The sequence below is a fragment of the Amblyomma mixtum genome, chromosome 7 (assembly GCF_055824585.1).
Source record: "Amblyomma mixtum isolate Tamu chromosome 7, ASM5582458v1, whole genome shotgun sequence".
Classification (NCBI taxonomy): Eukaryota; Metazoa; Arthropoda; class Arachnida; order Ixodida; family Ixodidae; genus Amblyomma; species Amblyomma mixtum.
Genome location: NC_143018.1, coordinates 97,103,721 through 97,130,744, shown reverse-complemented (window position 1 = coordinate 97,130,744; position 27,024 = coordinate 97,103,721). Strand labels below are relative to the sequence as shown.

Sequence of the window (27,024 nt, the reverse complement as noted above, 5' to 3'; positions counted from 1 at the left end):
AGGAAATATCTGCTGCGTAATGGAAACTGCACTCAGGGGCAATAACGTTGCTAAACCTCACTACTGAAGCTGCGGAACTAGTCACGAGATGTACCGTGCCGGCTGCCCCAGATTATGTTTCGTGAATCTGCGTGCCGCTTAAACCATTTTCGAATGTATTGTTACCACAGTGCTTCAAATTTCGTGTCTACACACTGATGTGCAGTGCGCTACCCTTCACATTTTAGAAATAAAATCAAAGCCGCAATGTGAAAATCTTTATAAACCAGAAAATGTTTGAACTGAATCCAATATTTCGGCTGTTGCCGTTCGGTATTTCACGCACGGCATTAAAAGAAAAGCAGTAAAAGAAATATTACTGATATTTTGACTCATTCCAGCAGAAAACTTACTTTAACTTCCACAAAAGGCGCAGGATGTCCGACGCTCTTGAAGTCATCCATGCGTGGAGTTGAATATGCAATGCAGCCACTGAGCTCTGTCATACCGTACACTGCAATACAAAGCAGAGATAATTAAAAAGTAATTAGCGGACATGATGACGTGCTTTGTTTACTACTCAGATATTTTTAAAGAAGATAAAAATGTAGCAATTTCTGGCTAATAGCAATAGCTTAAAAATGACTTTACATCAAACAGTCATTTCAAACTGGGCCTACAACTAAAGAACGACATTATTCTGACGCAACAGAAAGTTGTGAAGGAATGGCTAGAGGAGAGTTCGTAAGTTACTGAATGTATAAAACACACGCAGGACATCAGAGCGACGTGAAGGGCTACTCAAACAATACCCGGTGGCACTGGCAATTCTTTTGATATTGTTACTTTTTTTTTGTAAGTTGGCAATAAAAAGAACCCAAACTCCCTCAATGTGAATGCGTGTTAAAGTTGGTTGAGTTGGTTGAGCGTCGTCTTCAGCAACTTTTATTTGTTTTGTACGACGGCACTGCCCGCTCATAGCCGTATTCTGCGCAACACAACTGCGTGCATTCGCACTGATTCCGCAGCCAAAGTTCCCCTGAGAAATTAGACCCGGCCCCATTTGGACCACAATGGATGTCCAACCAAATTTGATTGCGCCTGATACAATGGCGGCCTTCAAAATTGGCCACAGACATTGTCAAAATGGCATCGCTCAACCTTAGGGTATAACCACATTTAAACACTGTCTAACGCTTTCTTAGAAACAGTTACCTTGGAAACACGTTGTCGAACAATTTGATGGAGAGAGAATTTTTTTCTTTAATTTCGTGCCTGATCGACTCCTTTCCAACCATAAGGGATCTAACGAACCATCTGATTTTTATTTTAAAAATCCTGACTTGTCGCTGCTGTGGTTTCTAATCGTTGGGGCACTTAGTCCAAAAGTAGTCGCCTGCTAGTGAAGCACTATTTTGAGGTGTTTTTCTTGGGAAAAATAACAGAACCGCTTTCTTGCAATATTGACGAGAAAAAGTATTCGCATCCAATTTAATAGTGGGCGGAACCAGGAAAGGTTAAGCACTTCGCAGGTATTTAGCTGCATGTTTTGCTCTCAGTCGCTGGATTTCCAAGAAACGCCTCCAAATGGTGCAGAAAGGTATGCAGCACTCTGCAGGAGGGCAAAGTTTCTGATATTGTGCCGGCAAATATATCAGCAAAATATTTCACATGCTCCATAATTAAGCAGCCTCAATTACAACAGATCGACATTCGAGCTCAGCAACCATGTCATAAAAGTTTATTGAAGTTGACGCGTTCCCAGCGGACAGGCGGAAATTATTCGGCTTATCAGAGCAATTTATTTCCAGCTAGGGACTAATACGTGCCATGAATGCAGCGAGACTAGTTCTAGCTATGAGTTTAATGATACCGCTTACCAAGCGTCATTGCTACACAGAACATTACTCGATACGTATCGCGCCAGCCCCATGCTTAGTAATGGTGCAGCCTCGGTGACATGCACGAAGCTGCATTCGAAAATTTAAAGCACCCGCGAAACTCGAAATTATAGTTTCTGTGAAATGCACTGGCTTTGATTCGAGCAAACAAATTTCAAACGTACCTTGTATGACTCCCTTCAAGCCGAGCTTTCGAGTGATGCCCCGCAGCAGAGATGAACTCGCAGTAGTGCCTCCTATGAGAAGTTTTTTGATGCTACTCATGTCCACCTTATCCAAAAGGGGATGCTCCGCAAGTTTTGCCACAAACGTCGGAAAAAGCAGCGTTGATGTCGGCTGCAGAACGAGCATAAAAAAAATGCACATTTCTTCTATGATACTTTGCGAAGTGCTTGGGTCTGACCCACTTACCTTTCAAGAGCTGCACTATGATGCAGTATGCAAAAAGCGAGAGAGTTTCAAAGGACAATGACATACGCTTTCTTAAATAAGTGTGAAAGTGAAAGAGTGAATATGAGAATGTGTTTTTACATTGTCCATTTTTTCATCGTTGGCGTTTGACATTTAGATAATTTTAATGACCTTGGCAACAAATTTTATTTGTTGTGCAGTGCGTGCAGTTTTGCATGCAGTGAATTTTTCTGCAGTGATACCGAAAACATGCTTACAGGTTCCTGCAATCTCCTTGCAAATTACATCGAGGAAATAATTAAAAAAAACAGATGCTTCAATTGCGTTTTCTTCCACCCTGCGAGCTGTATCGCATACAGCGCTTCAGAAGTCAGTATAGGAAGGAAGGCATTTGTTGCACAGAGTTTTTTACAGCATAGCAATGGCACGCAGCTCCCAGGACAACTCACGCTCGGCTCCGTTTTGTGTTCACGTGACCCCCTCTGTCGTGTTTCGCACTGCTATCTTCGTCTTCATGTGGGGATCGTATTCAATAAAAAAAATAAAATAAAGCAGTCGCTTTCACTCTTTTAAGACGTCTCGCAAAAAAAAAAAAATCTGGACAAAAATCGATGCCACAGCAAAGGTTACAAGTGTTTACTACAAAACTCTGACAGAAACCTACCCTGCAAAAGGTGACGTCATTTTTAGCTCCATCAACACCACAGGCTCAACTGCGGCATTATACTGCGTACTTTCCTCTCCGCAGTTGTGTGGGTTACGGCCAACAAGCGCGGGATAAGAATCTGATGGTGCTAGACCGAACTGAGTGGCCAGCGCTACGTGGTTCTGGCGTCTCCTCAAGCCACCTCAAACTAAGTTTCGGTTAAGGCTGACGGAGAAGACGCATCTTTCAAACCTTTCGACAGTTTCTCTTATGTGTTTTAAAATCTGCTAGCGTCCCACGTTATGACTGCTGAAATTTCTGCTTGTCCTTCGTTTGCGGCACCTGCCAGCCAAATGACTCCAAGTGTTATGCTTTCTGGAGGAAAATTGAGATAATGGCAATAATTTCCCTGCATAATTATTGCCTCAGGTATTTGCGAAAATCGCTGGCGGAATTTTTTACTCTAAAGTGACGCTAAGGGCAACGCAGCGAGGCCGAATAGTGGTTACCGTATTAATCTGAGATTCAAGTGTTCGTGAATGTAAATCCGAAGCGCTAAATCGTTTTTGTAGTTGGGTCGTACAGAACCTGCCTCGGACCTATTAAGGTCTCGGCCAAAATATCGGTACATTGTGTACACAAAAATAGTATGCTTTAGCAAATCAGACAAAAGATTATGTGTACTGTTCTGAGGCACCTGACATACACCCGTACAGTCTCTTATATTTCTGGAACATATCGGGACTACTGCGATGTGTCCAGCCACCACAAATATCACCCCGTCGAGCGTGTAACGTTCTGGCGCCACATTTCTCCATCAGTAAGATGTCTATTGCCAGTGGTTATGGTGGTTATGGTGCTCGGCCGCTGAACCGAATGACGCGGGTTCGATCCCGGCCGCAGCGGGCGAATTTCGATGGAGGCGGAATTCTGAATGCCCGTGTACTGTGCGATGTCAGTGCATGTTAAAGTGCCCCAGGTGGTCGAAATTTCCGGAGCCCTTCACTACGGCGTCTCTCATAGCCTTAGTCGCTTTGGGACGTTAAACACTATAAAGTAAACTAAACCAAACCAATTTCAGTGTGCAGTATTTATTCGTATTAATGTTAGCCGACGCGTGCAAATGCAACCCGATGTAAGCTAAATATCTTAGGCTTTTTTTTTTTGTCAACATGAATTTTTCTCGATGCTTACCTTGTACGTCGCTATGCCGGACAGTATCACTCCGAAGTCCAGTGTATGAACCAGAACTACACAGGCGCCTTGGCCGAGGTGGCCAAAAATAAGAGAAAATCCACCAATGTGCATGACTGGTGCTATGTTCATGAATACGTCGTCCTTGTGAAAAGCTGACGGGTCACTTAGCCTGAAAGAAAGTGTCGCACGGGGTAATCCATACATATCTTCCAGATCATGCTACTTAAGGCGCCGTTTATGACATCCGATGTTGGTGCTTACTACCGTGGGTGTCAATGTGCAAAAAAAAAAATGTTCAGTTGCAGAAAAGTACACCGCGAATTTACTACAGTAACATTATTCTTTAGTTTTAGAATGAGCACGATAGTTAAATTTTGAACACAAGGACAGATGTTTTTGCAGGTGGCAGATTCGCGACAGTGCTATTAAAGAATAAAACACGGATTACATGTTTTCACACCAAAGTGCAATCAATAGAATACTGTGTAGCAGACACAGCGTGTTACAAAAAGTTGTTTTACATTGGATATAATAAACATATCTACGTTTCCTAAGCCACCTGGAGATAGTTCAACGTTCATACTGTCATACTGCCATAAGACGGTGCGGGCAGGGCACTTTTTTCTTATTTATTTTTAAGCCCACACTAATATCTGTCATACTGCCAGCTGCGCCAACCAGGCTCTCAAAGAGGTTGCACGGTGAGACTTAATTATGGACAACTAGGAGTTGCGCCGATATTATGCTTACATGTGAAATCTTTCATACCTATATAATGATAACAGGCGAACAGTTGGAACATAGATGTCCAACGAACAGCCTTGCTTTTTGTAAGGAAATATTGAGTGCGCCTTCACTGGCCTAGTAGACACATGGGGTGCATTGTTGCACAGAGAATTCCGAAAATAAGCACTTCTCAACAAAAACGCAAAATCAAAATGGCCCGAAAAACGAAAAATGAAATGGGCTTGAAAATTTGGCGAGTGTTTCACTGGACATACTTCAAGGAAAATTAAATAGTTTGTAGTTAACGCGGACTAAGTTATGTGTATTTTAGCCGTCTGCTGCTAGGGTTATCTTTCTTGCGTCGCAAAGCAGTTTATTTGGCAAGCTCAGAGATTTGGTCCGCAAACATGAATGACTTTTCCTCTTCAAAATGACGGCTTGACAGGGCTGCAAAACTTTGCTTCTTTGCCTGTCTGTGAATATCAGTTGAGCATTTCTGGCGCATGTTTTCTGCTTAACAAGGTGATTATGCATGCGGCTTCGATCGAAAATCTGGCACAGCTGCGGATGCCGAGACCTAAATAAGTATATGAAGGGACCTGTTTGAAAGCTTCGTTAAAGCGGGTAGCCAACGTGCAAGCAACAAGAAAAAAATACTTGCAGTAACCAGACAGAGAGCTTTCTTTTTGTTATAGAAATCTTTCTTTTTTTTTTCGCTGGCGCCGTTGCCCTTCAGAATGAGCCACATATACTGGTACAGCTTGCCGTCCTCGTGTGCAGAAGCTACTAGAACGCATGAACCATTTGTGAAATATTTAATCTCTTGTAGATATAATACGCTTTTATTCAACCATCTTATTCGCCGCTACCTTTTCTATGGTACGGAAGTAGGCAAGGCTGGGCATTAATTTTTTGCCGTCTGAATTCAGATAAGAATCCAATATATGCACAAAACCTTCTCGAATACATGCACAAAAATGGAGCGCAACAAACAGAGTGTAACACAACAACAACAGTCCCTCAAAAAAAAAGACGAATGCATGGAAAGTTCAATACACTCTATCTGTATGGAATTAACATGCAATGCAAATCAGCCGCCCAGCTCTATAACCTATCTCACTGCGAGTGGCGCCTTTAACCAGAGGGTGTTTGCGGATCAGAAACCATGGGTTTATGGTGGACAAAGAAAGGGGAATGAGGGGCTCGTTATAAATATGAGAGAAGCCAACAGCCACAGAAACCAAGGGGCACAGGGGATCTTTAACTTATTATTTTTTTTTATTTTGTGGTGTTGATCAATTTACAATATTACTGAATATGTGATCGCTTAAAGCTAATTGATTAGAAAAGCAGAAGAAAAAACAACCACATGCCGCCGGTGGGATCCGAACCCACGACCTCCGAATTACGCGTCCGGTGCTCTACCTCTGAGCTACGGCGACGGCTGTCAAACCTTCTGCTTTCGGGGGTATTTATGTTTACAAATAACCGAACCTTGGGAGTGTTCACCAGCGCCACCCACGTTCTTAAGCGGCGGACGTAGGACGTCCTGAGTTACCGGCTGATGTGACGTAGAACGTCATCGAACGGCGAGGGTGGACGCTGTGTGAGAACCCTCTTATGCTTCCTAAGGCATCAAGGCTGCCAGAACCGAGGCCCTCGTTAAGCAATTAAGCAGACAAAGAAAGGGGAATGAGGGGCTCGTTATAAATATGAGAGAAGCCAACAGCCACAGAAACCAAGGGGCACAGGGGATCTTTAACTTATTATTTTTTTTTATTTTGTGGTGTTGATCAATTTACAATATTACTGAATATGTGATCGCTTAAAGCTAATTGCTTAGAAAAGCAGAAGAAAAAACAACCACATGCCGCCGGTGGGATCCGAACCCACGACCTCCGAATTACGCGTCCGGTGCTCTACCTCTGAGCTACGGCGACGGCTGTCAAACCTTCTGCTTTCGGGGGTATTTATGTTTACAAATAACCTAACCTTGGGAGTGTTCACCAGCGCCACCCACGTTCTTAAGCGGCGGACGTAGGACGTCCTGAGTTACCGGCTGATGTGACGTAGAACGTCATCGAACGGCGAGGGTGGACGCTGTGTGAGAACCCTCTTATGCTTCCTAAGGCATCAAGGCTGCCAGAACCGAGGCCCTCGTTAAGCAATTAAGCAGACAAAGAAAGGGGAATGAGGGGCTCGTTATAAATATGAGAGAAGCCAACAGCCACAGAAACCAAGGGGCACAGGGGATCTTTAACTTATTATTTTTTTTTATTTTGTGGTGTTGATCAATTTACAATATTACTGAATATGTGATCGCTTAAAGCTAATTGCTTAGAAAAGCAGAAGAAAAAACAACCACATGCCGCCGGTGGGATCCGAACCCACGACCTCCGAATTACGCGTCCGGTGCTCTACCTCTGAGCTACGGCGACGGCTGTCAAACCTTCTGCTTTCGGGGGTATTTATGTTTACAAATAACCGAACCTTGGGAGTGTTCACCAGTGCCACCCACGTTCTTAAGCGGCGGACGTAGGACGTCCTGAGTTACCGGCTGATGTGACGTAGAACGTCATCGAACGGCGAGGGTTAAATAATAAGGGTTAAATAATAATAAATAATAAGTTAAAGATCCCCTGTGCCCCTTGGTTTCTGTGGCTGTTGGCTTCTCTCATATTTATAACGAGCCCCTCATTCCCCTTTCTTTGTCTGCTTAATTGCTTAACGAGGGCCTCGTTTCTGGCAGCCTTGATGCCTTAGGAAGCATAAGAGGGTTCTCACACAGCGTCCACCCTCGCCATTCGATGACGTTCTACGTCACATCAGCCGGTAACTCAGGACGTCCTACGTCCGCCGCTTAAGAACGTGGGTGGCGCTGGTGAACACTCCCAAGGTTCTGTTATTTGTAAACATAAATACCCCCGAAAGCAGAAGGTTTGACAGCCGTCGCCGTAGCTCAGAGGTAGAGCACCGGACGCGTAATTCGGAGGTCGTGGGTTCGGATCCCACCGGCGGCATGTGGTTGTTTTTTCTTCTGCTTTTCTAATCAATTAGCTTTAAGCGATCACATATTCAGTAATATTGTAAATTGATCAACACCACAAAATAAAAAAAAAATAATAAGTTAAAGATCCCCTGTGCCCCTTGGTTTCTTTGGCTGTTGGCTTCTCTCATGGGTTTATGGTGTCATTCCAATGGAACGATTTAAAAACAAGTTTGCACTTACTCCGGATCTGGCCCTCCAGAACCCGATTTGTGATTACCTGAGATTTGCGTTATGAGCTTCATCTCAAAACCTCATGGACAGCCCCGACAAATTAAGAATGTTTGGTTACACTCCTAAGCATAAGCGGTGAAAGCATAAGCTTATTGCTTACCCGTGCATCACCACATGTGAGACGACGTTTCGATGCGTGATCTGGACGCCTTTTGGAAGTCCGGTTGTGCCGCTAGAGTAAATGATCACCAAAACCGTATCTGGGCATACATTACTTGGAGATTCAAGATCATCCGGAGGGGTCTGCTTAAGCTGTGATAGGCTCGAGGCTCCTCTTGAATCGCCGGTGGTAACAATGATGTCCTGGAAAGTTGTAAAATGCAAAATTACCCGCCCTGGTAATTAATACTACAAGATACCTAAACCACAGCAGACCAGTCTTGTGCCTTTCGGAACTTCAGCCGACGGAATTAAGCACATGTTTTGTGTTTTATTTCTGAATGGCAATCTTACGGCAGTGCAGGAATTCATCGCATGTTGGTTTTGTTCGACAAGAATAAAATAAAAAATTGAGATGTGCATATGCATCTATTCCCAGCACAAAAAAAGCTGCAATCATTTTGAATTGAATGCCTTTATATTTTAGTCGTTTTTATATCTGAAAAAATGAAGGCACGGGTTTTGAATTAGATTTTATTTACCTGTATGTCCTCGCTGTTTAGTTTCACCATAGCATGATAACCGCTCGGTTGACATCTCGCTCCCTGTGCTGCAGACGTCGGAGTTCGCGCGTAAAATTGATATCTATAATAGGGCACTGCTCCGAGTTTTTATATCAAGTCCGGTATTTAAACTGTACCAAAGTGATGTGCGCCATGCAGAATATAGGCGCTGTTAACGTGCTGGTGTAATTCTTCCCCTCTTAGGACAAAAAAAAACAAACTTTTCAGGCTGCACCTAAGATGCGGAATCCAAATGATAGGGATAGAATGATCGCAAATATCACACTGCCATCACAGCCTTCCCATATGCACCGACAATGCGGTCAAGGGCTGCGTCGCGTTGTTTGTCCTGAAGGACAAAGTAGATGCGCTGACGAGTGGTTAGCGATCAGCTTTAGACGAAAACTCGACGCGTATGAAATGTTCGAGAACTTGGAAATGACTAAATTAGCATCAAATAACTATTCATCACGTGCTGGACTGCGTATAGGACCTCAAAGAACAACTCCAGTAGTCCAGAGGTGTGTTGCTGTGTTGCAAATTTCCACTGCCGCATTCTGCAGCTGATACGAGTTCAGGCAGCAAGGTTTTCATAAGATGTATTCATGCGCGTTGTAATTATGAAAAAAAAATCAAGCATGTGTCAGCCAGCTGAAATTCTTACCTCAACTGATGAAATTCCTCGACAAGACTGCTGAATTTTTTCGATATCGTCTGCATCACAGAAAACAAACTTCGGTCGAGCATCCGCCAACTGGTTATGAACTTCCCCTGCAAAAAGCAAATGCAAGAGTAAGCAACCTAGACAGCAAGTTTACACTAGTTAGGGACCCGATCAGAAGTTTGAATAAACGTACAGGACAATATACGGCCCCGCCGCGGTGGCTCAGTGGTTACGGCGCTCGACTGCTGACCCGAAAGATGCGGGTTCGGTCCCGGCCGCAGCGGCCCAATTTCGGTGGAGACAAAATGCTAGAGGCCCGTGTACCGTGCGATGTCGGTGCACGTTGAAGAACCTCAGTTGTCGAAATTTCCGGACCCCACTACGCTGTGCCTCATAGCCTGAGTCGCTTTGGGACGTTAAACGGTAATAAAGCAAACCAATAATACGACACCGTAAGGAATTCTAAGAAGTCTAGATTTCTGATACTGAGCCTCAAGGCCACTCTGGTTGACGTTGAGCGTTTTCGAAGTGACTGCCAGAGAAAAAGTGAATATACTTCTCCAACTTGCTCGATGGCGGTAAGGCCGCGAGCCCGTCTCCGCATCCTGCTCTAGCCTTCCTTCTCAGTGGACTATGATGATGCGGCGCGCGCCGGCCGAAATTTCGTGAACGGGCTTATAGACACGAGAAATCAGCACAGATTCGCGTCTTCCGCGATGATTACACTAGAGTTCCTGTATATGCTCCCGCAGGGAGCAGAGTTGCGCGAAGGTCCGCCATCATGTTCCAAGCTGTGCGGGAAAGCCACTTCTCGTACGTACAGGGGCTGCGTAGCTCGCTGTGTAGGGCGCTTGGGCTTTTTTTTTTTCTCCTTTAAATAGATTGACTTGATGGCAAGTTTCTGAACGTAACGCTGAAAACTAATCTGTGATTTGCCGAGGGTGTGCATACAGCACGAAAAAAAAAATCGCCAAAGGTTAACAGCAAATCGTAATCATGACAAACTGACGAAAAAAGACTGGAAATGGCCTGCGAATTTTTTTTTTCTTTCTGGAAGCAGTAATTTCAGAAGAACAAGCAGTTCCGTTCCAGATGAGACAGCGTCTGTCCCATCCTGTCTTCCTGCGTGCGCGTCTTAAGAACAAAAAGAGTATAGCAATGAATTACTTTTTCACAACTAGCACCGCCGCGTGTTCTGTACGAGTTATGCGCGGAAAATACGAAAACGCATCTCTCTAGAACCACATTAAAGAAACTGCGCAGCTTGTTGTAGGCAAGCAGACTAAAGCAACGCCAATGCATTGAACGAGGCGAGTCTGACGTAACTAAAAAATTAACACTCAATTGCCTGCCCAACACATTTCCCAAAATGTACCCCGTTGCTAAATGCAGTGATAGGGCGGATCTTTAAAGGACCTTGAAAGTACTCTTACACGTAGATATTATTTACCTTTCCTCATTTTTTATCGAAGAGCACTATCGTTTCACCTTAGTTATTAAAATACTATAGTTGTTGATTACTGTGGTAGGTTTTCCTGCGTGCTTCATACTTATTGCTCGGAAAAACTAATTTAATGTTCCGCTTTGCATTTTTGTACTCCTTTTTCGTAGATTCGGCTTGGTCGCAGTATCAAAGCATTTCGCGATTCCTGGATGTTTTTAAAGGCGAGGTTATAGGCGGATTTGCTGTCTTCTCGCTGAAATTATTCGCGGCATCAAGATTTTGCTACACTTGCTTACATTCGATTTTTGCCTATCCTATCCTCACATCTCTCAATCCTTGTCCGATGGTTCTTAAGGAAATTTTTACTAAGAACAATACTTTATAGCATAGGCAGACAAATGGTTTAGGGGGGTTTTACTGCCCAAAGGGACTCAGGCTATGACAGGGAACAGCAGATGGCCTCTAGAATTTCGGCTCCATCGAAATTCAACCGCCGCGGCCGGGATCGAACCCGCGTCATTCGGGTCAGCAGCCGAGAGCTATAACCACCAAGCCACCGCAGCGGCTGCGTAGGCAAATTAATTGTTTATGCAGGTGAGACTGGCTTCGAAATGTAGCAAAACTTTGCATGGAATTTGCTTCTTGAACATTCCCCTTGAACATTGTCCCTTATATTTCACCTCGAACCATCACTGCAGAAGGCTCGAAGCAGCAGTAGGGTAAGCAGAGCCTGCCCTAGTGAAGGGCCAAAAAGTTGCAGATGCAGACTGTAAATTCTGTACAAGTTTAATGCAGTGATATGCTACAAATACTGCTTCGAGGTACAGGTATAGGCTCAAACTAGTATCCATAAAAGGACACTAAGTGAAAGATATAGATAAACAAGATTTTCGTTGCCTGTTCCTTATTGGATAATGTGTGTAAGTTAGAAAAAAACTAGCGATTTGTTCAAGGTAAACAAATGTCGATACACGAAAAATGTTTTTACCAATGCAATTCTGATTTCGCTGTCAAAACAGGCAAATGTTGGTTGTGATGGCACTCGTAGATCTTGGAACATGTTAAAAATCTTTATTTATTTATCAATACTGTAAGCCTTTCACAGCCGCAAACAGGAGAGGTTCATTCTCAAGAGCCACTTGAGGCGCCGACGCACTTCGGCCACCGACCTTCCAAATGGCACTGAGTAAAACGCTTTGCCATTTTCCCGTGCGGTTGCTGCAGTTTGGCGCACTGCACCCAGTCATAGCCGACGACTGCGTCCGTCACTGCCACTTCAGAACACCAAACCTGACGCCACAGGTGTGCACGGAAAACAAATGAATGTAGCCGACAGCGCGGGCTCACATGACGCGTCGAGCAGACAAGGGTTCGCTCGGCGCTGCACCTGTGAAGTAAGCTTCTCCGCGGAGTGTTCAACACATGACGTCACGAAAACCATGTGATCGCATCTCGGCGAATGGCGTTCGGAGCGGCGAGGGAAAGCAGAGGCGCAACTCTGCTACCTTTGGTAGCATATAGAGTAACTCTAGATTACACTTGCCTTCAGCGCCACCACACAGTTTCGAAATGTTACAGCGAAATCTTAGCCTGCGCCCGTAAACAGTGATGCTTCCCTACTGTCTTTCCTCCGGGCCGGCGATGGGGCGGAGGGGAAGGCCGGCGCGTGGAAGGCGAGTGTTTGTGAAAGCGCAACGAACAGACGCACGAGTTAATTCATTAGTGCGCAACGCCTAATTGGTTTTTATTTATTTATTTATTTAGTAATACTGCAGGCCAATACTTTGGCCCAAGCAGGAGGGGCATATCACAAACAAGAAAGCACAGAAAAGCGTATACAATGCAACATGAAATGAAGGTAATGCACAAAAAGAAGCACAAATGAGAACGTCAACATCGCTAACTTGCACAAAAATGACTTCGCAATGCAGCCATGAAATCGTTAGACTGAAATACACTAATTGGAAGTGAATTCCAATCGTCCACCGTTCGAGGGGAAAAACTGTACTTGTAAGCGTTTATTTTCGCGAAGATCGGTGCAAGAAAATACTGACAGTGTCGTGTTCTCCTCGTAGAAGGCCGACATACGGAAGCTGGTAGCGTCATATTATTTTTTCCAGAAAGAGTGTTCCGTAGTAGTACAGGACGGTTAATTTTTCTGCGTATTTCGAGTGTCTGTATTCTATTTTGTAACATTATTGAGGACGGCGAATCCTTCCTGGCATATTTCCCGTGTATAAATCTCACTGCTTTTCTCTGTACTCGCTCAAGTTCTTTTGTGTCTTTCATGGTATGCGGGTCCCAGAGTTCGGAAGCGTATTCTAACTTCGATCTCACTATTGCATTGTAGGCTAACATTTTAGTCCTTACAGGCGCGTTTTTAAGCTTTCTCTTTTTGAACCACAATTTTTTTAGCGCAGCTGAGCAAACATCCGAGATATGATTTCTTGGCCATCCTTCATTAAGAGAAGTGAGTGGACCGCTGCTTGTGGGGAGCCGTTAATTATAGACGCAATTTGAACTCAGCTGTGATAGCTGGGGATTGTCGAGCAAGTTTGGTTTGCTTACAGTTACAGGTTGTTTGGTACGTGTATTTGTGTGTTTTAAAGTCTGTTTCAGGCCTGCTATTACCATTTTTGCTCTTCTTGAGGTTGCATTTGAAGGGTTGTTTGTTTTTGGTATGTGCCTGTATTATTTTATTTTTAAATCTGTTTCCACTTGCTATGACCTCGTACACAAGGTTTCAGTATTCATAAATAAAATCCAATCAAAGAAATAAATAATTATCTGATGCAGCGGAAAGGGAAGAAAACTCCTTGTTTCTTTAATGCGCACATATTTCTTTATCATTGTTGAAGTTTTATCATAAAGTTCATATACACTGTTTCTCCATGTGTTGGCCGTACAACTTCATCAAGTGGATGTCTACGACGCCTCCTACTTAAAACCAATGTGCACCTCTTGGAAGCGAAGCAAAGACGAACCTGCAAGATTAAATCTTTCTATGGACGGTATTGCTTTAGTCAAATCGCGAAGTGCATCATAACAACAACCGAGGCAACGGTGAATCGGTGGAGCAGAAACGCTAAAATGCCAGTGCGTTGTGAGAGGTTAGTGCTCGTTAGAGAACAACATGGGGTTGAAAGTACTGAAACTCTGCACTATGTCGTCTTTCATAGCTTGTAGGGAGCTTTGGGACAAGGAACCCCGAATAATATTCAGCGAAAGCACTATTCCGATGGGTAAACCCCGGCGAGGACTTGCGATGTTTGCCTTTGTGTCAAGTACCTGGCGATGTTTATGGGTTTGTGCCAAGAGGAATACACAAGTGAAAGTAAATCAAACAACCTCGCGACTGGGATTCGAACTCGCGGCGGCGCGAACTGATCAGCTTAGCGCAAAGACTGAAGATGATGATGATGATGTCCTCAGGCTTAATGGCGCATAACCACGTTGGGGGATTTGCCAGGGTGCAAAGACAGAAGCAGAGAATTATCTTTCTTCATCGTCGTCTTTCAAGTTCGTGAAATTCTGGCTTCACAGTTTTTAGAATTTAGGCAGTTTTTTTACCGTTCCTACCAGTAAAACAGCGGCTCAGGCGTGATTGTGGAACTGCGCTATCATAGTAGTAGTAGTAGTAAAAAACTTTTATTCGACCAAAATTTATAGGCCGAGCATTTCGACCGCCTGGACTACCAGAAGCCGCTGTTCTTCTTCCCCTTCAGCGCCAAGCCAGTCGAGCCAGGTGGTGATGGATAGAGAGGGTGGGGGGAAGGAACCCGCCTGCTGAGCAGCCGGGCAATAGAAGAGGCAATGGGCCAGGTCCGCATAGATACAGGGGCAGTTGGGACAGGAAGGGTCCGATCGATAGCGATAGAGGAAGAGGCGGGACGGGGTGATAACTGCCTTCATCTGAATGTGCCGAAGAAGGCGAGACTCCGGCACCGTGAGTGATGGATGAGGGGGAGGGTAAAGGCGTTTGTCGAGGCGGAGCTCAAGGTAGACCTCTTTTATGGTGCGGCGAAGAGTGAGTCTCCCACCGTCCTCCGAGGGCTTGGGCCAGGGGATCAACGGTGCCCGGAAAAGTGTGTCGCGGGCGAGCTGATGGGCCAGCTCATTGCCGTCAATCCCTGAATGCCCAGGGACCCAGCGGAGGAAAACGATGGAAGGCTGCAGTGCGGAGACCGCTCGTTCGACCTCCTGTTGGAGAGAAGGGGTCAGGGTGCGTTTCTGTATGTGGTGTATAGCGGCTTGTGAGTCTGAATAGACTGTGTACTCTTGGAGAGAGGGAAGTAGGGCAAATGACTGGAGGGCATGCGCAATGGCGAGAACCTCGAGGGACAATGCGTCTGGAGGGTGTAGATACGGCCCGCTGGTGTGGGTTTCAGGAGCAGGGAGGTGTGGATGGTACAGGGCGTAGCCGCAGGAACCTCGAGGAGCCACGAAAGAGGCATCCGTGTAAGCTACACCCTGGGTATCAAAGAGAGGGGAATGGTGCTGTGCGGCCGCATGACGACGTCCGGCGTGCAGGACGGGGGACATGTTGGTCGGGAGGAGTATTAAGAAAGGTGAGGTGGCGTTCCTGGGACAGACAATGGAGGAGGCGGCCGGGTTTGAGGGTTTGTGGGTAGCCCCAGAGTGTGTGAGGGGCATTAAAGTCACCACCAAAGAGGAGATGGGAGGTAGAAGGAAGAGAGAGAAGGAATTTGCCCAGAGCAGAGAATAAAGAGGAAGTGACAGGGGGGTTGTAAAAAGTTAGGTACAACGCCTATGTCTTGGCCACTCCCCCGTAGTGGGTATGTGCCATTTTACTTGAGGCCAACCAACCAACCAACTTAGGTACAATGCGATGAGTCCATTGCAAGGGACAAACAGATTAGGGTGTCTAGACAACTCCCGATAAAATATACACTTACATTGTACCAGAATTTGACAGAAATTTAGCATTCGATAGTTCACAGAAAGCAAATCCTGCGTCGCTGTTGAAATGATTGCACTGCCCACTGTGGCTATGAAGGCATGTTGCTCGGCAGCGACACTTGGGACGCTATAGGCACGGGTTTGTGTGACCGTTATTATGAGTGATTGCTGCGTTCTGTATTTTTAGGACACTGTCACTGCTCGTCTGAGCGCATATGCGAGGTCAGGAAGAAATACGTGCCAGTGCCGCCCTTTTCGAACCGTTTATTGGGGTAGCATCGCAAGTGTACTTTTTTTCTGCGCCGAAGAAGCACTGAGACATCCATAGCCTTTTATGGCTCTGAGGTTACGCTAATGTTAAGACGAAATGTTGGTGGCCATAGACGTGTCTTCGAAAAAATATCATTCTTATTAGGCTAACAAAAGGAGTGCATCCCCGTCAAGAGGAGGCGGAAGAAATGAGGCCACGGCAATCGGATAGCTTGTACGAGCTTCGGATATGAAAACGGTGATGTTTGGAAGAAGCGAATGTTTCAGCATGTAGCACCAATGGGCTTTATATCCTTAACGTGTATTTTTATCGCTAAGGCTACGAACATTGCTAGGTCTTCTTGGTGAGTTTTTTAAAAGTACGATCGACAGCTACAGTGGAAAACTTAGTACAGCTGCAGCGGGAGGACGAGTGACCTAACCGTATTGTCGAAATCTCTCGGCGTGGCTGACGCGGCGCCACCGTTTTTGAACGCGCCTGCCAGTTCTGTTATCAGAGTGTTCGAAGCCGCAACGCCGAGCGTTGTCATCTGCCGCTCCGGTGCCCGTCACTTGTGCTTATCTTTTTCCGCTGCAGCTGAACATCGTGTACATGCGTTGTCGCTGCTGCCGGGTGACACTATCTCAGGCCACTTGTGGCTTTGATGTCCCGGTACCAGCTTGTAAATTTTTTACGGTGATCATGGAGTGCTTGTAACGTATTTTTTTCGTCATCTGCTCATCGCATAAACCGCTTCAATGTCCTATTTCCATCGCTTGCAGTCTCCAACCGGCAGCTAGAATTTGCACCCGACCCTCCAAAGTGAGATTTTATTAAAAAGTAATGACAGTAAATCTTCACCACTGTTGCCAACTTCGCGGCTAATTACGGCACTCATAGAGTATTCATTGGTGCAAAATGTGTACCCTTCGTTTCTCTAGCTTTAAGGTACAGTATAATTTATTTTCTTGGTCAAGTATTCTATAATCTACTTTCACGACGATTCACACTCTCCTAGCCTCAAACTGCCGAGCCCGTAAAGTCTATTCGCGGAACAAAGGTGATGTAGACAGCCACATACCTTCGGTAAGGTTGGTCTTGATCAAGGCGGCTGTGCCGCCAGCGAAGAAAGTGCCGCATATGGCGACGAGTAGCTCGCAGCTGTTGGCACCGTGGAATGCGACCACGTCTGCCGTGCGCAGACCCCGCCTGCGAAGCCCGGCCGCCACCCGACGACACGCATCCAACATCTCGCCGAAGGTGTAGCGAGAGCCCGACTTTGTGTCAACCTGCGAGAAGGCAGTGACGATAGCTGAAGGCATGGGATGCGCCCGCACGACACAGGGCAAATAGGCGCTCTCAAGCTTTCTGCCTTGCTCGCCTAGAATTTTAAGGGAATTCTCTGAGCGCCCATTTCCTTGCACAGACAGTCCGCACCAACGTGTGCTACATTCTGCCTCTTCCACACAGCATGATAAGGCTGATGCTGAACTTTCCAGAAATTATTCAGTGGTCCTTCTCTTATAAAGGGTGGAATCGAAAACTATCGAAAACTCTTGTATGTTGTTCGCTCTCACAGGACAAATTTGGCGAAAAGCAACTTTAGTTTTTGACACGAACTAGTGGAATTTATTCCGGTTCAGGTTTTGATGTAAAACTGTCCGCCCGCTGATTCAGAAGACTGGCGATGTACTGAAAGTTTGTGGATCACCGTCCCCTCAGAAGAAAACTAAAAACAATTTAGCGATTTTGAAACTTATTACAGCCGTATATGATAGCGGAGTACCAGAAATTGACGATGACCTATTCAGAAAACAATAGTCTCAGCACGAACCACATTTACTGATTGTTAAACCCTAGCATCAATACAGAAGCATTACAGTGTTTTGACACTGCAGTAGCGCAAGTGTTGTGTGTGAGATGATTAGGAAACATAATAATTTCTTTTATTATGAATAGGCTATTTACTTCATAGGCGAGAAAACATGAACACCTCAATTCCCAGCTTAAGGCCAATTCTGCTTGAAGGGCGGCATGAGGCGAGAATGAGTAGAGGAGAGCAATGTATGGCACAATTTGGGGGAACGATTGCATAAAGGACAAACAGCCATGAACACCGCAGGACCACAGATTGCTGTAACACAACTATTACTTACGCAGAGGTGAAAGAAAAAATGGCTGAGGCTTAGCTTAGGTTAAGCCTAGTCAGATGCGAAGCATATTGTCGCCGAGTTGCATATCGAGCACGCCGCTTGGCTAGACGTCCTTCACGCTCTTCATCAGTCTCTGTAGCACGCCGCAACTTTTGCTTCTCATTCCAACGAGCAGCCCTGTCTCCAGGAGGCATCTCTATCCCGTGTACGCCTGGCAGAGGCAGGCGCACCCCCTTGTATACCACCGCTCCAGCATCACGTGTTCACTACAGCGCACCTAGCGGCAGAAGCAGGAAACACATTGGTCGCGACGCCTCGCGCGACGGCGCGAGCTGGGGCCCCGTTTCTCCTATGTCGTTACGTCACGCATCACGTGGTCCTCCTTGGTCGCGACGCCTCGCGCGACGGCGCGAGCTGGGACCCCGTTTCTCATCTGCTGTGACGTCACGCACCACGTGGTCATCCTTGGTCACGACGCCTCGCGCGACGGCGCGAGTCGGGCCCCCGTTTTTCATCTGCTGTGACGTCACGCATCACGTGGTATGACATGAAGGTCACGAAATGTCAATGGTAACGACACCGCCGCTCTCGAGGAGCTGGGTTGGGCTATTTTAGTATGCTTCGCATAAAAGCGCAGAATCCACTGCCATCAACAAATGACACAGAAATATTCAAACCAGCACAGACGTATCCATTCCAGCGGTACATAAACCCGCACTGCTAACCCACACACTCGAGAACCAGAAATGAACAAAATTTACATGAGCTTCGGTAGTTCGACGGGTTCCTCCTCTCATATCCTTTGACATTATTGTCTTGAATACGGGATTTACAAGCAAAATTGTGGAAAATGTAAGTAAATTTGGATTGGGGCAGAAGGCACACTCTTCTAGAAGGCTAAAACACTCTATATGCGTTTAAATCAACAGAAAAGAAGCTTTCGAATGGAAATTTATTTTTTGCACTTTTCATGCTGCAGGGAGTAATGCCAATTTCCTTATTTGGTTGCTAGTTGTAGCTACTTTTGCAAGCAACTGGGTGTAAAACTTTCATTCGGCTAGGAGTAGGGAATTTAGCAGTTTTTCCTAATTATAATTTTGATGCAGGGATTTATAAGAGTCAGCCTGTAGACAAATTCTGAGCAGTTCACGTGAGAGCAAAACATTCAACTGCTGATAAAACTAGCGCCATCTAGTAGCGTTAGAACTATATACAATATAAGCAATGAAAGGGAACCTCGATAGCAAGAATTAAGTAGTTCAAAAGAAGTATACCAGCTGAAAGCAATTGAAATGCTAGATATAGAAGCAAATCCGCATTCCGCAGTACAGGCTCGGGCAGACTCCCCTGATCGGCTTGGGAAAAGATATATGGGTGGGGTATGGGCTATAATATAAAGGTGTGCTATCAGAGTAGAGTTATGTGACTTGGAGCAGGAATGAGGGGAGTGGGGGTTTCTCGAAATTAATGAGATTTAGGGGAGCTCCTTTTCAGGCCTTTGTTGTGGGCAAGCACTCGCTATTAGCGGGATGCGCGGCCTTTGGCCACCAAGCCTGCTTAGGGCCACTGGAAACGTTTGCCGGGGTCTCCGACCATCGAAGACGGAATAACCTAACTGTGTCGTCGGCCAAGGTTCCTTACTAAACCTGGTTCCCCCAGCGGAACCTCCCGATTGTACTGAGAAAACAGTTTTCGTGACACCGGTTGGGTGCTTCAGCTCCTACTCTAAGGTATTCGCTCTTAGCGGGAAGTAGGTAGGTAGGTGACAACTTTATTTTTTTATGAAGGAACCAAGTGAGGAGGGGGAAGAGGGGAAATGAGGAAGCAGGATGACGATGGACCCTCGGGCCACTCTAGATGGCCTGGCACCGTTGTGCTTCGGCGACCCCTCGGGCCCAGCCCATGCAAGAAGCTGTATCTCCGACAGCGAGCTTCGCAGGGCAGCCTCCGATCGCTCCTGATGTCCTGACCCCTGCCATGGGGGCTTGGGTTTGTTTGGGCAGTTAAGCGGGGGACCTTACTCGGTTTTCGCTGTGTCGCAACACCGGCGTTCGCCCTTTACATGGTACGTGAGATGCCTACCTCCAATCATCAGCGGCTTGGGGTCTTATCTTATGCCCGCAGTTCACACCTCACCCTACCACATGGTGTTACTGCCCAGCCCCCCTCCACTTTGTAGGGTTCCGTGTTCTGCGGTTCCGTCAGTCGTACTTACCGTTGTTTGATATTGATTGTCGGCCTTTCCCAAGTTCCGGGGCGTACTGGCCTCTGAGTGGGATACTACTCGGTCTCTTTTCAACTTCTTCACACCTAAGGCCAACTTCCCTTTTATTTTTGTTTGCGCAGCCGCATTCCCTCGTGGGGCATCGAGCTCTTCGGAATCGGAAATCAACGCATCCGGGGCTGAGTTGTACGCAGCTTCATAGCGAGAAGATCGTGTGGTTTTGGGCATTTGTACGTTTTAATTTTTTTACCGTATTTTTTGTTTTTCCATCACGAAGGTAAACCAAGACGCTGTAGAAAAAGGACGCGGCGACAGTGCAGAGAACACCTCATTTATACTTCGCAGGGACGCTGTTCATCTGCTCACCATGCCGCGTGAGCTACATCTGGATTCGGCCGTCACTGCTGCCATGGGGACCTTTGGACTCAGTTTATTTACGAAATAAATTCTTTTTCGCACTTCCTTTAACTTCCCTTGATCAGGTTCTAAGAACAAAAGCGTTGGTTGCATAACACAGTGTTGCCCACAGTGCAAGGGTTGTGGCATAAAATGAAATCTGTGAAAACTCCGACAATTACCTGGGCAGTTTTCAATAGCCGGAAGAATGGGACATTCTATGGCAATAGCAGCAATATTTTTATTTACGTCATATGAAATAAATGGAATGAAGGTCTTGAAAAACAATCACCGCTAGAGTCTACATCACAGAAAGACTAGAAAAGGATAGTTCACAATTTATGATCGATCGCGCAAGTGTCACATGTCGGCATGCCACGCCTGTTTCCTTTGTTGACGTTTCGAAGAATTCCGGGTTTCAAAGACTTATCTTTGCTTCTCTGTCACGATGATAAAATGAAGTGACAGGATAGGGGCTTGTTCGCCGAAAAAGTAATTATCTGTCACGCTAGATGCGCCACAAAAACCTTTGTGTCCACTTTCTAATTGCTTTCGAAATGCCGCCGATTCCGTCCGAGCTCTTTGTACAGACCGCAGAACGTCAAAGCTGAAATGTTTTCACAACATGCTATAGACCATATGTGAAATGAACACAGCTGTGTTTCTGCCGCTCATAGAAAGAATTTTGGTCTCAATTTAGAGAGGATACATTCGTACGAGAATATGAGGGAGGGCGATTTTAGATTGCACACCCAATATTTATTACGTTACCAGTACGCTCCATGTATCATCATCATCATCATCAGCCTGACTACACCCACTGCAGAGCAAAGGCCTCTCCCATGTCTCTCCAACTAACCCTGTCCTTTGTCAGTTGCCGCCACTGTATCCCCGCAAACTTCTTAATCTCATCCGCCCACCTAACTTTCTGCCGTCCCCTGCTACGTTTGCTTTCTCTTGGAATCCACTCCGTTACCCTTAAGGACCAGCGGTTATCCTGCCTTCGCATTACATGCCCTGCCCATGCCCATTTCTTCCTCTTGATTTCAACTAAGATGTCATTAACCCGCGTTTGTTCCCTCACCCACACCGCCCTTTTCCGATCTCTTAACGTTACACCTATCATTTTCTTTACATAGCTCGCTGCGTTGTTCTTAACTTAAGCTCTTATTCGGTTAAAAAGAACTAGGCGATTACACCCGGAGACGCAGAAAACAGCCGGAGCGACTCCGGATGCAGGGGAGAAACGTTTTAAAACGGCTAACAGAATGCAACAAAGGGGTCGCCTTTTCCAGCGTTAGTTGTATACATTATTGCCGATCATGTACCGCCTTTACCAAAGGTAACCGAGCAGCCTCGACGGCAGCGGGAGCGTGCTCTCAGCCGAGCGGTGGCGCTGCTGTCCCCGACGCTGGCCCCTGCCCCCTGGTTGCGAGTGTAAACTGGGTTACGTAAGCCCGCTCTCTCACCGTCCTTCCTTGAATGATAGGAAATAAGCTTGTAGTAAGTGTGGCGAGTGATTTGGTTCCTTTGGAGTGTTGTCAGACTGAGAGAGAGTACAGGCTTAGGTCAGGCAGTTTAGACCATCAGCAGGGGAGCAGCGGCCAGCGCCTAAGATAGCAGCGCCCAGCGCCTAAGATAGCAGCGCCACCACTCGGCTGCTCTGTTACTTTTGGTAAAGACGGTAAAGAGAATAAGCTAGGGTGCGAAAATGACTGGTAGCCAACGCTCTTCGATCTGAAGCTGTCTGGAACAGGAGAAAACCAGGTGCTTCGCTGTGCTTCCAATATTGTGTTTTATATAAAACATGTATTACTAATACTTGCCCTAACACATTCCTTATCTGCCATTCAGTTCAAGGTAAGCAAGAAAAGCATGAGGAAGAGGATGTTTATGATTCATGTTTGCCCCCTGGTGGTGATCGCTTGATTGGTGCTAGTTCATCCTTCCATTTATTCTTTTTTGCAGGAAAAAAAAAGACATTCATTTGCCTTTGTTTCATGGCGCATGATGAGAAATCGGAAGTACAGTCCGAGTAAATTTAATTGCCATGTTCACCAGGGAAATTCTACCTCCGATCATCTTACAGGAACCCCGCCGCGGTAGTTCAGTGGTTACGGTGCTCGGCTCCTGACCCGAAAGACGCGGGTTCGATCACCGCCGCGACGGCTGAATTTCGATGGAGGCGAAATTCTAGACGCCCGTGAGCTATGCGATGTCAGAGCACGTTAAAGAATCCCAGGTGGTCTAAATTACCGGAGCCCTTCACTAGGGCGTCCCTCATAGCCTGAGTTGCTTTGGGACGTTAAACCCTAATACACCAAACACACCATCATCTTACAGGTTTTTATTCTATGCAATAATGACATGGAAGGGAGCATACGCATGTATTGAGCGGTGCATTTTATACATAAAGGTGAATTATGGATATGCGAAATACCTGATCTACAACATTAAAATAAACAAAACGGTGGTAAATGTCAGTGATTCGTATGCCAAAATGCCCCTGAAAGTGCACACATACAAGTGGCAGTGAAAACGCTATGCAGGACTGGCCGTTGATTTTCCTTAATGCATATAGGACTAACAGTTGGTGACTGGTACAAAGTATTTCTACATAGGCCTCATGGAGGTGCATTAAAACTTTATACCATACCAAATATCCTGTAAAGAATGCACAATAGGGCAGTATGTTTCTTCGCAGCAATAGTAAAATAAGTTGTTTTGACCACAGTAATGTACGGCAAAAATACCCACTCTCAAAAGAACTTCCGCACGTGACATAAGGACGCTGCTGGTCTGCAGCCATGTCAAGAGTCAATCTATGGGGTGGGTGCGATTAGCGAATGCAGGCAATGCATCCTGGATGTAGCTGAAGGCGCTCAACTCGAACAATGTATTAGGATATGTTTTAAAATACTTAAAGATTCTGCGGCTAGTGTGGTTCTCCATTTTGTGTGGTTCTCCAGGGACACAGACAGCCAGTGGCCACAAGAACAGTGCTAATAATGTCTCTTCCCTCTGAAGAGAAAATGCCGGCGATAGTTTCAAGCACAATACGAACACATCGAAGCTAACATATAAGAATCATTGTGTTCAGATTGCATAATCAATCATCGATATGATTTGCTGCCGCTTCTTCGTTTCGCCCTTGGGATTCTTCTTTCCCGCTGTTTCACGTATGTCCGTATGTTGTGACTGCGTAATGATGATCAATTTTATGCCTCGATGCCATTACGATTGCTTTTCTTTCAATAGACTGGCTGTCCATTGAGAGGGCTGGAAGAATACCATGAGATCTCGCCGGCGTGGTGGCTGCGCGCCGCTCGTTAGGCGTTGCTAGGCCTAACGTGCTTCGCGTCGCAGCTACAGCGTTAGGTGCTTTGGAACTAGCCACAGGACATCATACAATATGTACCGCTGTTATAAGAATAAATAAAATGGAATATTTACTGGTTAAAATTACTGTACTCTTCACATCCTCAATTTTCGGCAACAAAGCGAGTGAAGCCCACCAGGGGAGTTTCGCTGATGAAATTTAGATATTTTGGTTTCCCCACATGACAGCGATCTGGAGCGGAAAAGGAGTGCAAGAGGCTTAAAGCCACCTAGAAGTACCCCATGTTCACCTATTGAAGCGGTTTCACAGCGCTAACGTTTCCGACAGGTATCCAAGGGAGCTGAGCCGACCCGTCTCCGCTTACGAAAAGTGATCGAAGAGGGTCGTTAGCTGAACTGCTACTTCCATGTGCGGCGCCTAGATAGATATATTGAATGGCCGACAAAATTAGCATTCGATTTACTGAGCAGCATTCTTCCACTTCCATGCAAGATTCCAAAACGAATATTTGGTGTCTTCGGTGCAGGCGACAATGAGAAATATCCGTCTTTTATGCATCTGGCCAGGCCTGTAGCTCATATACTTTAAGAATGTTATGTAATGAGAGAAACCTTTATACATACATCTTTAAATGTTATGAAAACACTCTGAGAAACTTCTTACTGGAAGTTTTTACGCAGTTTGCAGAAACATGTTTCACTCGGTATGCTTTGCTCTATGTTTTTCGTCATGAGCTGTGAAGGCACAACAGGTTTTGCTTAGGTTGCCCACCTTGCTCTGTTAAACACATATTCAATTTTATGTGTAACTTTTTAAGAGAAACAACTTAAATTACCAGAATATTAACTAAAGCGCTGGCTTAGGAAGACTTCACTACTCGTAAAATTATTGAATGTAAGTATGCTCGCTGTAAAAGCAATCTGAACTACTCGGTACTAGATTCGTATAGACACGAGAACAGATGCGAGCTATAATGGTCGTAGTGTAGTTACCTATCACGCATTTTGAAGGAAGCCGTTCGAAATTCATATTAAAATAAGATTGTTTTATGAATGCAGCCAGATCCAGAAGGTAACACATTGTAAATTAGGTTTTAGCGCTGTTACTACATTAATCATTCGTAGAAAACTATTATCAAAACGAAATGGGCCGAATACCTATGATTTAAAAATCTTTTAAAACAACTGGTATAAAGCTGCGCTCCTTGCGGATAACAATTTTTCGCGCTTTTTGAGTTTCTGGTATAAAGCTAATTGGCGTCGCTTCGTGAATAAAAAAATGTTCCGAGTATAAGTGTGAGATCAAACAGGCAGATGATCTTGAATCCCTGTGGAAAGCTGTAGACAGTGACAAGAAGACACCAACGGTGAGCAGTATTCCTCGAAGGAAGTTTTAAATTGTTAAATATATATAGTGATCTGCGCGTACGCAAACTTAAAGCCCTTTAAATTCTTTCATATTTTTTTAGCCGCACATACTACTGATTTTCGTGTCCCTTTATTTACACCACACTTATAAAAAAATCTCTATACCCCGTAGCGGCAGCACCAAGACCTAATGAGAACCCTTAACTCACCATCGCAGCTCGGTCCGCATTCTTTTGCCAGGCCTCGGTGAAGAATGTTGCGAAATCTACATTGGGGAGGACAGTTCCTGTCACAAGAGATTTGACAATGCAGTCTTCAATGACCACAGACACCCTTGAGTGACAGGGTCTCTTGTTTTCCAACGCAGAGAGCATCTCTTGCTCGAAGCTGCTTTCAGACATTGGGCGCAGTTATCTCGCTTTTCTGAAAGAGATGGTTGCGGAGTGCTCCTACTGTACCGAATAAAGTTAGAAAGTGCCGGATATTACTCTAATTGAAGTCCCACGCATGCTCATGGAGGACAAAGTGGAAAGAGGGAATTCAGTGCGGAGGGACGTGCGGATGCCACGTCTTTCGAAAATGGTGAGTTGGCAGGTCGAGGTTATGCCGCAGCTGTGAAAACAACCGACCAGCCTAGGTCTACACGTCTGCAGGATAAAGGTTTCTGGGAAATAAAAAAAAAGAAGTCAATGATGCTATGAAAGAAATGAGTCATAACTGCGAAGAATTATTCCAGGGTCACATTTTATAAATCTCCAATTCGTCACTTGGTCCGCAGGCATTGGTCACTATGGTTCGGTTACGTGACCGCGGCTTTCAATAGTCTCTAGCAAGCGTCCCAACCGTAGGCTGATTGGCGACCGAACCTTATCATTGACTGCTTACCGAAGCCAATTGTCCAGAATTTTTCTTGCTTTAATTTTGCTTTGTTTCATTAAATCATGCGTTCCGTTTCATTTTCATTTTATTGTTTGTTTCTCTCAGATTTTGCATTGTATTTTATTTTATTTCGATTTCTGTTTATTTTTAGGACCTTAGCGGCGGCTGTTAACGTTTGGAGACGCTACGTTTTGATTTCTATTATCGACCGCTTGCTGCTTTATAGACATCACTCACCGCGGCTAATCACCGAACAGCGACTAATACCGGAAGAAAGTTGGACAAAAAAACAAGTACGCACATATACAATTTGGTTCCTCATTGCCTATTGAGGTTGAGCCGCTTGGCCGCAGGTGACCACAGCCAGCTGGTGTTACCCGTCATATACTCTTCGCCCAAGCACGGAGAGATTGTACAGGCTGAGTTCTGCAAATGCCTTTGTAAACGCGGTTTGTGTAGTACGTGGTATTTAACGTCCACAATCAGTGCATGGCATTGGAGGGACGCATTATTTTAAATCTCCTGTAGTTACTCACCGTGAGCTGATATCGCCCAGCACACGGGTGTTCTTCATTTTTTCAGCCC

The 27,024-nt window shown here is 45.5% G+C and overlaps 1 protein-coding gene across 1 annotated transcript in view; it reads right to left on the bottom strand.

Moving 5' to 3' along the window:
* LOC149336922 (uncharacterized) overlaps positions 1-25,961 on the bottom strand; it is a 33,095-nt gene extending 7,134 nt beyond the window's left edge. The window contains exons 1-7 of the mRNA XM_089554276.1: positions 25,770-25,961; positions 17,162-17,369; positions 9,467-9,573; positions 8,241-8,443; positions 4,132-4,303; positions 2,045-2,216; positions 393-493 (exon numbers count right to left, since the gene is read on the bottom strand). Of these exons, the coding sequence (XP_089410402.1) occupies positions 393-493; positions 2,045-2,216; positions 4,132-4,303; positions 8,241-8,443; positions 9,467-9,573; positions 17,162-17,369; positions 25,770-25,961 (1,155 nt within the window). The remainder of the gene's footprint in view (positions 1-392; positions 494-2,044; positions 2,217-4,131; positions 4,304-8,240; positions 8,444-9,466; positions 9,574-17,161; positions 17,370-25,769) is intronic.
* Between the last annotated feature and the right edge of the window lie 1,063 nt (positions 25,962-27,024).